The sequence below is a fragment of the Lolium rigidum genome, chromosome 2 (genome assembly GCF_022539505.1).
Source record: "Lolium rigidum isolate FL_2022 chromosome 2, APGP_CSIRO_Lrig_0.1, whole genome shotgun sequence".
NCBI classification, from domain to species: Eukaryota; Viridiplantae; Streptophyta; class Magnoliopsida; order Poales; family Poaceae; genus Lolium; species Lolium rigidum.
The window spans coordinates 90,542,768-90,557,185 of NC_061509.1; the positions used below are offsets into that span (position 1 = coordinate 90,542,768).

A 14,418-nucleotide genomic window follows, 5' to 3' on the forward strand; every position below is an offset into this window, starting at 1 on the left:
GATTGAGATTCATATGAGTTTTGTATCACAATTCATCTATGTGTTACTCTAGTGATGTTATTAAAGTAGTCTATTCATCCTCCATGGTGTAATGGTGACAGTGTGTGCATCATGTAGTACTTGGCGTAGGTTATGATTGTAATCTCTTGTAGATTATGAAGTTAATTATTGCTATGATAGTATTGATGTGATCTATTCCTCCTTCATAGTGTGATGGTGACAATGTGCATGCTATGTTAGTACTTGATGTAATTGCAATGATCTATCATGCACTCTAAGGTTATTTAAATATGAACATTAAATGTTGTGGAGCTTGTTAACTCCGGCATTGATGTGCTCTTGTAGCCCTACGCAATTAGTGGTGTTCATCATCCAACAAGAAGAGTGTAGAGTGGTTTTATTACATGATCAAAGTTGAGAGTGTCCACTAGTGAAAGTATGATCCCTAGGCCTTGTTTCTAAGCATCGAAACTCCGTTTATTTACTGTTCTGTTGCATGTTTACTCGCTGCCATATTTTATTCAGATTGCTATTACCACTCATATACATCCATATTACTTGATTTCACTATCTCTTCGCCGAACTAGTGCACCTATACATCTGACAAGTGTATTGGGTGTGTTGGGGACACAAGAGACTTCTTGTATCGTGATTGCAGGGTTGCTTGAGAGGGATATCTTTGACCTCTTCCTCCCTGAGTTCGATAAACCTTGGGTGATCCACTTAAGTAAAACTTGCTGCTGTTCTACAAACCTCTGCTCTTGGAGGCCCAACACTGTCTACAAGAATAGAAGCACCCGTAGACATCAACTAGCCAATTAGCTATAATAGTTTCATATGTATGTTTGTAGAGTTCATCATACGATTCATCGGACGACGAGTTCGACTAAGAGGAAGAGGAGAACATATCGCTATGTGTTGTATTGTCTCAAAACTATGTTGTATTGTTGTATGTTAGACGTGTTGTATTTGGTGTGAACAATGTATTGTATTTGGATGGTACATTTTATTTGTGAATTTATATGGTTTTTTGATCTTGTTCGAAGCATAGTTGTGTTTGTTTGTTGTTTGCGCCGCTCACGCGCTGCAAAATACAACATCCGACGGAGGTATTTTTTTTGTGCGCCAACGCGCGCTGCAAAATAGAGCCTCCGGCGTGGAAAAAATCATCCAGCACGCCATCGATTTAGAGCGCAACGGAATCGTGGTATAGGGCGCCTGTTGGAGATGCTCTTAAATCAGCAGCCGCCGGCCACGAAGAGGAAAAGCTTCCAACACGACTGTTCACACGCATCGCCTTCCCGTTTCCGCCTGCCGTACACGAACACGGCAAACACCTCGCCCCCACGCACGCACAACTCCCAATTTCATTCGCATCCAAGGGGCCCTCATCCTCCTCCCTCCCTCCCCCGCCGCCGGCCGCCGCTCCGAGCTTCGCGAGTACCGCTGCAACGCCATTCGCACGGCGGGCTTCGTATCGTCGGGATTACGGGGGCCTGGATTCGCCAGCCTAGGGTTCCGGCGAGCGAATCTGGCGGTCGATCTGCGTCAGGGGAGCGCAGGGCGCAGGTGTAGGGTTCGCGGTCTGCCTGATTCCGATTCTGCGGCCATTCCGACGGGGTACCCAGCCGCTTGCCTGCGCTTGCGCACGTCCCGCGTCCGTGTTTGCGCGGCTCAATCATGGCGGGATCTGTGGGCGCGGCCAAGGCGGCGTCTCGGCCGTCCCCGAAGCGGTACAGCGGCATGGATCCGCCCTTGTCTCTGGCGAGGCCCACCGTGTTCGACCTCCAGAAGACGGCTGAGCTCGAGAAGGTTGTTATTCGTCCCTAATTGCTTATTATGTTGTGCTAACGTATCTGTGGTCCATTGTGATGATAGTGTTGCCTTTGGTGTAACGTGATCGCAGTTCTTGGTGGATATGGGCCTTTACGAGGGGGAGGAGCAGTCCGCGAAACGGGAGGAGGTGCTACGGGAGATTGATGGGGTAAGTAACCCCTCTCGTCGCTTGCTACACCCCGTACTTACTTGGTACTAGTTGTATATGGCATGATATAACTTTCTATATGTAAAACTGTGGCAGCATTGCCGTTCCAACATTTTTCTTCAATTGGAAAGGGCTGCCTTGCAAGACCATTTTGATACCTATGATATATAAATTGCTATTGTTTCATATGGGCACTGTATCTCCACATGATTCTTGGTATTGCATTTCAGTACTCAGACATGATAATGTTCGATTAGCTTTATTTCTGTTACCATTTTTCTACTTCAGAAATAGCATTCCTATTTTGTAGTGTTGTGTTAGGTCTTTTTCTTTTTTAATGCTGTGCAGTTACTCTAACATGTGCAGGCTTTTTTCATTGGTTTTGCAGATAGTTAAGGGATGGGTGAAGCGGTTAACTAGTCAGAAAGGGTTTTCTCAGCATATTGTTGAAAAGGCAAATGCAGTCCTTTTCACTTTTGGATCTTACCGATTGGGGGTAACTCCTTATTTTTCTGCCCTTTTCTTTTATCCCATACACCTCATCCCTTCGGCCTCAATTGTTTTTATGATTGATGACCTTATATTCATATTAATGTGAATCATGCGCCACCAAAGCATAATCACCTAAAAGTTCTCATAGTCTAAGAAGTTATCATAGTTTATAGTTTCCAGTGTTACAAACTTTACTTGTTTCTTTTCCCATATGGATGCTTTGTGGTTTTCTAGCCAATTTCAACCAAATTGCCCCCCTCCCCCCTCTACTTAAAGCCAGTTTGCATTATAAATTCCATAACCTGCTGTCAAACTGCTGTTGCCTGTTGGACACTTGGGCTGCTGTCACTTTGGCACTGCATACCTCTTCTAGACGGTGGATAACAAATGTAAAGTCAAGATCAAGTGCTACAATTGTTTATGAGAAGGTTGCTATAACTAGTTCTTGTGATCTATAATAATTAATCACAGCCATTCCTCTTTAGTCCAATGGGCGAAACAAGTTATGCCACTTTAATTGCTACACATTATGTGAGAGGATAAAAAATGTGATTGTGATTGGATAAGTATGGTGGACCAGCGGAGTAATTTTCGTGCCCTTACTGTGTACAATTAAGAGGGAGAAACAGGTCACACAATAAATGATCAAATAGCACCTGTTTGGTGTGATATGAGCTAAAACAACAAAATTTTAAAAACAGTGGTCATGGTCATACATTCAACTTCTGCACTTTTTCATTAATTGATGATATACCAGAATCATGCAATAATTTTCACCGAGATAAGAATTGAGTTAGAAGAAATTTGGAGCTATGAATTGTTTCAGTACATTTCGCAATCTGGTACTGGAACAGAAGCTGCTTGGTTGGTGCTGTGAAGGTATGTTCCTCGTTGCAAGGAAACCTGACAGATGATTAATCCTGGTATGTAGGAAGGCATATACAGTGGAATAGTTTTTGAGGTTTGAAGTTTTGCATCTTTTCAAACAACATTCTTAAACATCACTGCAAGCAATAATAATAGCAGAACTAGATAAGAACCATTCCTAACCATAAGTGGCACTGACACATACCCCCTCCATGCCAAATAATTGAAGTTCTAGGTTTGTGATAGTTTGACTTGGGACAAACCTAGAACTTCAATTATTTTGGTACGGAGCGAGTTACTTATTTCTTTATCCTCTGATCTATGTAGTGAACTCACATGAACAAGGGTTTCTACAGTGTAGTGGTTTGATTGCCAGTTCCTGTGCAGCAGCTCTCCATGCACCTTTCAGCATAACAGTATAACACATAAATACATACTTTGCTTAGTTTTATGTTCTGATACGTACTTGCATAAGTTGCTGTAAGCCTGTTACAGTATGGTTTCTTTCAGCCTTCCTGAGTAATATTTCCCCTGTTGGCAAATTTAACTGCGTGTACTTCATAATGACCTCTTTGTTAGGTTCATGGGCCTGGAGCAGACATTGATATCGTATGTGTTGGACCTTCATATGTGAAGCGAGAGGTGAAGTCATCTGTCTTTTGCATAAAACATACTTTCTATAAATTACATATATCTTCATAATGAATGCTAATATTTTTGCAGGATGATTTCTTTGTGGCACTACATGACATATTGGCCCAAATGGAAGAAGTGACGGAACTGCAACCTGTACCTGATGCCCATGTACCTGTTATGAAATTTAAGTTCCATGGAATGGCAATTGACCTTCTCTATGCCAGTGTATCGCTTTCAGTAATACCACCAGTAAGTGTGCATTTTATTTAATACTTGTTTGTGTTCTTAAATACTTCTGCTCCACCTGTAATAGTATACTGTTATGCATACCAAGTATGCAATGCACTTGAGGTATAAAGTATTGCATTTGACTGCTCAAGTCTTTTCTTTTGTGAGCTTCCCTGCTTTAATGTCTCTAACAGTCGCACACCGCAATAGTTTTGGAAAATTATGATAAGACCTGCTAGTTTAGAATGGTGACGCAAGGTTAACTTGGGAGCACCCCCTCCTCTATGTAACATTCCTGCAGGATTTCAACATCTCTGAAGGATCTGTGCTTAGTGGTCTTGATGAAGCAACTGTCCGAAGTCTTAATGGGTGCAGGGTGGCAGACCGGATTCTTCGACTTGTTCCTAATGTTGAGGTTATTTAGTTCAGGAATTACTATTTTTTATGTTGTACTGTTTTACTTTGTCATTATAATAATTAGATGCTTTGTAGAACTTTCGGACAACACTCAGGTGTTTGAAGTACTGGGCAGAGAGAAGGGGCGTTTATTCCAATGTAAGCATGGTTTTATCATCTATGATCCATTTAATTTGCGCGTGAACCATGATGACATAGTATTCTCTGTTAGGTTACTGGTTTCCTTGGCGGTGTCAACTGGGCCATATTGGTTGCTCGTATCTGCCAACTCTATCCTAATGCTGTACCAAGTATGCTGGTTTCAAGATTCTTCAGGGTTTTTACACAGTGGCAGTGGCCGAATCCAGTGATGCTTTGTGCCATTGAGAATGACGACCTTCGTTTTTCTGTCTGGGATCCACGTAAAAATCCTCGTGATAGATCTCATGTTATGCCCATCATTACTCCAGGCTATCCTTGCATGAACTCTAGCTACAATGTTTCTAGCAGCACATTGAGGGTTATCATGGAGCAATTTAAGCTCGGTAATAAAATTTGTCAGGTACAAACAATTCATACCTTCACATGTCAGACGTACTGTTCAGGACAATTCATCATTGCTTATCGTTGATGCAGGAAATTGACCTTAATAAGGCCAGTTGGGCTGTTTTGTTTGAGCCTTTAAATTTTTTTGAGGCATATACGAAATATTTAGTGGTTGACATTGTTGCGGATGATGATGATGATCTTCGGCTTTGGAAGGGATGGGTTGAGTCTCGACTGAGACAGCTGACACTGAAGGTTGCCCTGTTTCTTTAGTTCTTCATTGTTTATCAGCCTTAATTCTAACTGCAGTTTCTCTTTGTGATCATATATTAGAAACATACATTATCAGATTTATGTTAGATCAAGATATTGCAGAATACCTTTTCCCCTGTAGTAATTTGTCTTTATAAAATGCAGATAGAGCGGGATACTAAAGGAATGCTGCAATGTCATCCTTACCCATGTGAGTATGCAAATCCTTCAGTACAGTGTGCTCATTGTTCCTTCTACATGGGCTTATCAAGGAAAGAAGGTATGAAAGTACATGGGCAAAAATTTGATATCCGTGCAACGGTAGATGAGTTTATGCATGAAATTGGAATGTATCCATTGTGGAAATCTGGAATGGATCTTGCAGTCACCCATGTCCATAAGAAGCAGATCCCGCATTATGTGTTTGAACAGGGTTACAAGAAACCTTGTCCGCAGTTGCATGCAAACCAGCAGGAGCAGTCTGATAGAAATGACACTGAAGATGGCACACCAACAGCATCTCTGGATGGTCAACTTAAGAGAAAGTGCGATTTTGATGGAGCTGGTCAGGTCGAATCAGGTAAATCTGTTAAAAGGTCTTCAGTAAGCTCAGGCTGCGAGGAAAGTCCACCTGACTCTGGAAACATTGTTAGTCAAAGTGTATGTGAGAACCCAGTCAAATCAGTTTCCAGTGTTCTCTGTAATGGAGTTCAGAATAGTCCGTTGCATGGTGATGTAAATCTGGAATCAGCAAACTGTTCCAATTCACCCCATGGATCTGAGGTGTCCGCAGCATCAGGCACGAGCTGTGCAGCCATGGAAACAGTCGACATGATTGATGAAATTGCCGGTCCTGAAAGCTCAGTGCCATGTGTTATGAGTGGTGCCGTTCAGGCTATGGCAGTGCACACACCTATAAAATGTGTGGCTGAGAAAGATGAACCTAAGTTCGAGGGAATTGATAGATTGGTAAGCAGTAATTGTGCGGAGTCTCTGGAGGAGGCAGAAACACTCGCTGGGAATTTACTTAGTGAGAATATGCACCCAAGTGGGAATGGAGTGATTTGAAGTGGCCTTCCATATAGAGGTTTTGCTTCTTATGCATTATCCTTGTTCAAATTATCATTCTATTTCCCTTATTATCTACATTTTGCTCATGTTTTTTCATTTCCGTTCTATTTAATTTTTTTTTGTCTTCAAAGCTGAACGATGTAACTGAAGTAGTTTCTAAAGATCATGCAGGTGCCAAATTCGGTGTCTCCAGCAGAAAGCTTCGATGAGGCATGTCTTGAATCATAATCCTCTGTTTCATTTAGCATCCAAAGTGCTCTATTTTGTTCACACTGCTGTTTGGTACCTTTTTTTCAATGGCAGTTCTCATCTGTCCTGAACTGTGGAGAGGATAACCAAAGGAAATGATGACTGCTGACTACTGAATGGAATCAGAGGTTTCATCGCTGTGGTCGGTAAGTTTATTTACTCACAAAGATTCCTTCCGAGTTCTGACACAGATTTTGTCAGAAGGGAGTCTTGAATGAAGCTGGTGCCGGTGCCGGGGCTGGAATGCTCAACCAGCCTTAGAGAAAATGTACAACAATTTTTCCCAGATGCTTCTGACCAGGACAAGATGTTGTCCGGAACTCCAAACCATGTACCGATTGCATTACTTGATCTTAGTATACAAAGTTGTCACCATGTAAGCTGTACAGAGATGTACCAGTTACATAGGTTTAGGTCAGACTTAGGTAGCTTACAATCAGTTTTGGTCATTGAGAATGTACACACAAATTACACCTATGTCAATTTTGAAATTCTGGAAGCTTTGTCTACTCATTCCTGATTGCATTATCACGTTCCTTATCTAAATAAGGCCTTGTTCGGTTAATCCACTTCTAAGTGGATTGGAGTGATTTGGAGGGAATTAGGGGGGATTTTGACTTGATCCCTGGACTTGAAACTGACTGACAAGGCCTAATTGATGGCAGCCACATTCAGAGTTTTGGACTTGCTCTCCAGCCGTGGACCATACACTGAAATTCGAAATTATATGGTAGTAGCACACAACAAATTGGAATCAAGAAATCTTTCACCTTGATAAAATTGCTTGGCAATGCAACAGCAGGTGTGAAATTAAAACTCGGATGGTTCGAGGTCTGGACGAACGACCTCATAGGGTCATCTGCCCACGAAGACATGATTTGTTATAACGAATGATTAAAATTTTGGACCTTGTTTATATGATTGGCATGACAACTAATCCTACACCTACAAAATTGTTTTACGGAAAAGTCTTACGGACTCACACAGCAGGGCTGGAAATCGAAACTCAATCCCGGTTTTTCACCATGGGATCAAATTTCAACCAATAGAGCTGCACTTACATAAAACTTCTTACCTAAATTTCTTACGGGCTGAAGTGGAGTTGTGTGGATCCATCATAGGTCTAAAATCATTGGGGCTAACTAATTTAAAACAAACCAAAAGCAGCCACGCCATCTCATAAGTTAATCCCATAGAAAAGTATTCCGTAGGTGTAGCATTTCTCTTCTACCAACGAATGCAGCCCACGTTAGCCCGTATAGTTACTATTATTATGACCATCTCACAAGTTAATCCCATAGAAAAATATTCCGTAGGTGTAGCATTTCTCTTCTACCAACGAATGCACCCACGTTAGCCCGTATGGTTACTGTTAGCATGACCATGCTACTCAGTAAACAAAATTGCTTTTACACAAACTTTTGGTGGGGTTGGCGTAGATCTAAATCTATTTTTGTTAAATAGCTGGCCGGACTTTCCATTCCATTTTGTATGGAGTTCTCCAAATGTTTGTACTAGCTATCAATTATAAGTTGTTCTATTATTGTGCAAGTTTCCAAATATTGGCAAGTCACTATACCTTTCTGAAAAGGCTTAATGAAAGTGAACGATTATTTTCTTGAGAGAAGTTTTTTTAGGGACGTATCTAGGGAGCACACGCGTGCCCGTTGGTAGAATCTGGCATACTCCTATTTAGGTAATATTTTGTAAGATCGAGTTCCACAAAAGTCAAAAGAGGAAACTCCAACGCACGTGGTCACAGCAACACAAAGAAAAAAACAGCCTGGCCAAACCTAATGCACGGATGCTTAATGATTACTTTCCAAAATAAATTCAAAAAGCTATAACTTTTGTGTCGAATCTCAAAATTATGATCCGCTTTCACTTTCGGGATCCTGACGATAAGATCTTCGAAACTAGTTCTCATTTACATATGTTCCGATGAAATTTGTTAAGAAGCAACTTTCATATGTGACAGAGCAACTTTCGTTCTCAACAAAGCAACTTTGGTGCACACCGAAAAAGGTAAATTCACATCGATATTAGGCAAGTTCGCAAAAACAATAGGAAATTCATAATAACAACTAAAAATCAACTTAATCTTAACCGGATGAAGCAGGAGCATGGCAACCCATTTCTCGTCACCAATGAGAAACACGTCTAGAGCATCATGACCTACTATTGTTGCAAAGTTTTCTACCATTGAGCCAAAAATTGCCTACGATGAAGCGAAGTTGTCTACAGTTGTTGGGTATTGGATACAAAGTTGTGTACCAGAATGACATCGTCGGGCTCCAAAGTTGCTCTCCCGTGCACCAAAATTGCTCTATGGGCATCAAAATTGCTTTGTCACACACTAAAGTTGTTCTGTGGGGCATCAAATTTTCTTTGTCGGGTACCACAATTGCTCTATCAGGCACCAATATTTTGTCGCCAGACATCGAAGTTGGTTTGTCGGAACCAAATTTGCTCCGCCGGGCACCGAAAGTTATGCCTTCAGGCACCAAAGTACATGACAAAAAGCAACTTCGGCAAAGCAACCACACTAGTCAACTTTTGCAGCGATAGGCAACTTTGGTACATCGGTAGGCGACTTCGCATAGGGTTAGGCAACTTCACACCAACGGCAGAAAACTTCAAAGCAGTACGTAGCAACTTTAGTGCAGCTGTAGACAACTATGCAACAACAAAACAACTTCACTTCAATGGTAGGCAACTTCACAACAACATGAAGCAATTCCCGGATGCCGATGTGGTTGTCCCCTAAATTTTCCCATTGGACACAAAATTTGTTCTATCGGGCATCAAAGTTGTGCCGTTAGGCACCAAAGTTGCTTTGTTGGGCACCAAAATTGCACCATTATGCATCAAATATGCTCTGACGGGCACCAAAGTTACGTCTCCGGGCATCAAAGTTACATTTCCGGGTACCAAAGTTGCTCTATAGGGTACCAAAATTGCTCCGTCGAGTATCGAAATTGCTCCGCAAGGCAACAAAGTTGCTTGTTGGATACCAAAATTACACTGTTACGCCACAAATTTGCTCTGACGGCCACTGCAGTTACATCATCGGGCACCAAATTTCCTGTGCACGGTACCAAAATTGCTTCGTCCGCCCCGAAGTTGCTCCCTCTGATGGGCACAGAAGTTACGACATTGACGGTGATGGTCAATGTCGCTGAGTGTGGCGACGGGACTCCGGGAAGGGAACCGCATGTGGTTGAGGCAGGTGGTGGTGTCCGCGCCGCTGCGGAGGAAGTCAACAACGGGGAAGGGAGCGGCGCGCCTCGGGGCCCTCTGTGGCGGTGCCGCGAACGCAGGGGCGGCGGTGGTCTCCCGTTGATTGGGAAGGAGCTGGAGCGGCGGTAGCCTCGCGCTGGCGGGGAAGATGCAGGGGCGGTGGTGGACTTGCTTCGGCGGGAGAGGATCAGGGGCGGCACGCGGCCTCCGGTCGGTGCGGGAGGTGCAGAGGGGCCGCAGCCGGCATGGCCTCGCTTAGATGCAGGGCGGAGAGGGGTGCGACAGCGCGTTGGAGGCGCGATTTGAGGCGGAACTGGCAACGCGTGCGTGGGGCGTCGGTTGTCCTATAGTGCGCGTGCTCGGGAGGTCAATCTGGCATGCGCCCGCCCGAAAGAAAATAGGTTTTTTTTTAGATGGCAATGGAGAAGATACACATTTTTGGGAGGATACATAGTTTGGAGATAAGCCACTATCCGATAGATATCCCTCTCTACTATGTTGCACATGTGTTATTCCATCGTCCTCTTATCATTTTTTTTTGAACTGTGGGGCAAAAGCTTTGCCCCAACCATTTATTAAGAAGGAAGTGCCCGGTTTATTAATGGAAGAAACCGGACGAAAACCATACAACAAACACCAACAACATGAGGCAACACAACCACAAAGGGCAACACCTAAGACCAGCAACTCACGAAGCGACAACCCACTCTAGCTAAGCAACCGCAGACTGACGACTACCCTAGGACCACGCAGCTGCCGTTAGCAGCCGCGGGCGCCTTACCAATGGCGCCACCCTTCTTGCCTATGCTCCTAAGAGCCTTTTTCACCTTTTTGATTTTGCCGGTAGAAGCCTCCTCAGCTATGAGGCAAGCAATCGCCTCGCCAGATCCAGGGCTAGCTGCCTCCAAGCAAGCGAGCAAGCCACCAAGCTTTTTCACGAAGACCGCCTGATCAATATGTGCCAACATAGCTTCACAGTCGAAGAGGGGAAACCGGATGGACGGACCTCCACTATCCACAGAGGAGGGCAACTCGCAGGACTCAGACGGAGATGGGGATGGCGCGATGTCCACCGCCAAAGGCTCCAAAAGGCCTAGCTCAACCGGAAGCACTACAGATGATTTCCCACAATGATCCTGCAACTCAGGCAAGATCTCCACAACTGGAGCCACAACCTCGGTGGCGACAACCGTCGTAAGGACAGACGACGACGCATGTAGAGCACGGGGAGAAAATTCTCCAAAGCAGCACTCGAACCCCTCATCAACGTAACCAGCCCGTATCTCAGGTGGTAGAGGCACAACCGACGCAACCTGAAGCTTGGCAAGAGCGTCCTGAACCTCAGAGCGAAGCAACTCAAACTTCTGAAGGACCTCCATGCGTAGCAGGGCAAACTGGGACTCCACAGAAGAGACTGAATCCTTGCAACACGGCTGCACCATAGGACACAACGACGAGTGGCCCAAAACCCCAGCCCAACTCAGAGGCGACGAGGGGCGACGAGGCTGAGCGGACGGAGAGCGGCTCCGCTGGCAAGGAGCACGAGCGACCGGAGAACGAGCCCGAGCCTCTGGAGAGCGAGAACGAGCAGCAGGAGAGCGTGCACGGCAGAAACGCTCCCGATGACCAGGACGACGACATCGGATGCATCTGAATGACCCACGACATGAGCTGACCTGGTGTCCACTGATGTCTACGGGAGCTTCTATTCTTGTAGACAGTGTTGGGCCTCCAAGAGCAGAGGTTTGTAGAACAGCAGCAAGTTTCCCTTAAGTGGATCACCCAAGGTTTATCGATCTCAGGGAGGAAGAGGTCAAAGATATCCCTCTCATGCAACCCCGCAACCACAAAGCAAGAAGTCTCTTGTGTCCCCAACACACCTAATAGGTGCACTAGTTCGGCGAAGAGATAGTGAAATACAGGTGGTATGAATAAGTAGTAGCAACGGCACCGTAAAAGTGCTTTGCCCAGGACAAGTAAACAAGCAAGTAGTAACGCAGCAAGTAGTAACACAACGAATAGTAACGCAGAGAAACAAGAATAAGCAGCGATAGCAGTATTTAGGAACAAGGCCTAGGGAATAGACTTTCACTAGTGGACACTCTCAACATTGATCACATAACAGCGATATGCAGGGATGAACCACCGGGGCATCCCCAAGCTTAGACTTTTCACTCTTCTTGATCGTAGTATATCATCCTCCTCTCTTGACCCTTGAAAACTTCCTCCACACCAAACTCGAAACAACTCATTAGAGGGTTAGTGGACAATAAAAATTAACATGTTCAGAGGTGACACAATCATTCTTAACACTTCTGGACATTGCATAAAGCTACTGGACATTAATGGATCAAAGAAATTCATCCAACATAGCAAAAGAGGCAATGCGAAATAAAAGGCAGAATCTGTCAAAACAGAACAGTCCGTAAAGATGGATTTTATTAGGCCACCAGACTTGCTCAAACGAAAATGCTCAAATTGAATGAAAGTTGCGTACATATCTGAGGATCACTCACGTAAATTGGCATAATTTTCTGAGTTATCTACAGAGAATTAGACCCAGATTCGTGACAGCAAAGAAATCTGTTTCTGCGCAGTAATCCAAATCTAGTACTTACTTTACTATCAAAGACTTTACTTGGCACAACAAAACACAAAACTAAGATAAGGAGAGGTTGCTACAGTAGTAAACAACTTCCAAGACACAAATATAAAACAAAGTACTGTAGCAAAATAACACATGGGTTATCTCCCAAGAAGTTCTTTTCTTTATAGCCATTAAGATGGGCTCAGCAGCTTTAATGATGCACTCGCAAGAAATAGTATGTGAAGCAAAAGAGAGCATCAAGAAGCAAATTCAAAACACATTTAAGTCTAACATGCTTCCTATGCATAGGAATCTTGTAAATAAACAAGTTCATGAAGAGCAAAGTAACAAGCATAGGAAGATAAAACAAGTGTAGCTTTAAAAATTTCAGCACATAGAGAGGTGTTTTAGTAACATGAAAATTTCTACAACCATATTTTCCTCTCTCATAATAACTTTCAGTAGCAACATGAGCAAACTCAACAATATAACTATCACATAAAGCATTCTTATCATGAGTCTCATGCATAAAATTATTACTCTCCACATAGGCATAATCAATTTTATTAGTTGTAGTGGGAGCAAATTCAACAAAGTAGCTATCATTATTATTCTCATCAAGTGTAGGAGGCATAGTATAATCATAACAAAATTTACTCTCCATAGTAGGTGGCACCAAAAGACCACTATCATTATAATCAGAAATAGGAGGCAAAGTATCATCAAAGAAAATTTTCTCCTCAATGCTTGGGGGACTAAAAATATCATGAAAACCAGCTTCCCCAAGCTTAGAACTTTCTATATTATTATCAACAATGGTGTTCGAAGCGTTCATACTAATATTACTACCAGCATGCAAATAAGATTTCATAGGTTTTTTAATTTTCACATCAAACAATCCATGTTTTAAATCAGGAAATAGAATAAGAAGCTCACTCTTGTACATTATGCCAAACTAGTGTAAACAAGAAACAACAAGATGCAATTGCAGGATCTAAAGGAAATAGCTTTGAGCACACACACGACGGCGCCGTAGAAAATACTTTACCCGAGACCGTAGTATGAGAGCCTTTTTACCTTTCCTCCCCGGCAACGGCGCCGTAAAAGTGCTTGATGTCTACGGGAGCTTCTATTCTTGTAGACAGTGTTGGGCCTCCAAGAGCGAGAGGTTTGTAGAACAGCGAGCAAGTTTCCCTTAAGTGGATCACCCAAGGTTTATCGATCTCGGGGAGGAAGAGGTCAAAGATATCCCTCTCATGCAACCCCGCAACCACAAAGCAAGAAGTCTCTTGTGTCCCCAACACACCTAATAGGTGCACTAGTTCGGCGAAGAGATAGTGAAATACAGGTGGTATGAATAAGTAGTAGCAACGGCACCAGAAAAGTGCTTTGCCCAGGACAGTAAACAAGCAGTAGTAACGCAGCAGTAGTAACACAGCAATAGTAACGCAGTAAAACAGTAACAAGCAGCGATAGCAGTATTTAGGAACAAGGCCTAGGGAATAGACTTTCACTAGTGGACACTCTCAACATTGATCACATAACAGAATAGATAAATGCATACTCTACACTTTTGTTGGATGATGAACACATTGCGTAGGATTACACGAACCCTCAATGCCGGAGTTAACAAGCTCCACAATAATGCTCATATTTTAGTAACCTTTAGTGTAAGATAGATCAACAGACTAAACCAAGTACTAGCATAGCATGCACACTCGTCACCTTCATGCATATGTAGGAGGAATAGATCACATCAATATTATCATAGCAATAGTTAACTTCGCAATCTACAAGAGATCATGATCATAGCATAAACCAAGTACTAACACGGTGCACGCACCGTCACCTTTGCACACATGCAGGAGGA

The 14,418-nt window shown here is 43.3% G+C and overlaps 1 protein-coding gene across 5 annotated transcripts; it reads left to right on the forward strand.

Moving 5' to 3' along the window:
• Positions 1-1,491: 1,491 nt before the first annotated feature.
• LOC124692073 (nuclear poly(A) polymerase 4-like) lies at positions 1,492-7,234 on the forward strand. Of its 5 annotated transcripts, none has more exons than XR_006999312.1 (12): positions 1,493-1,812; positions 1,907-1,984; positions 2,373-2,480; positions 3,923-3,985; positions 4,067-4,228; positions 4,509-4,622; positions 4,700-4,762; positions 4,836-5,165; positions 5,240-5,404; positions 5,567-6,488; positions 6,644-6,682; positions 6,776-7,234. XR_006999312.1 is itself a non-coding variant. In XM_047225373.1 (11 exons), the coding sequence occupies exons 1-10, from the start codon at positions 1,681-1,683 to the stop codon at positions 6,467-6,469; spliced, it is 2,118 nt and encodes a 705-aa protein (XP_047081329.1). In that variant the 5' UTR covers positions 1,492-1,680; the 3' UTR covers positions 6,470-6,488; positions 6,604-7,234. The 5 variants fall into 5 exon arrangements, 3 of the variants coding, with proteins under 3 accessions (XP_047081329.1, XP_047081330.1, XP_047081328.1); XR_006999310.1 differs by having other exon boundaries at positions 1,494-1,812; positions 6,635-6,682; XM_047225373.1 differs by having other exon boundaries at positions 1,492-1,812; positions 6,604-7,234.
• The last annotated feature ends 7,184 nt before the right edge of the window (positions 7,235-14,418 follow it).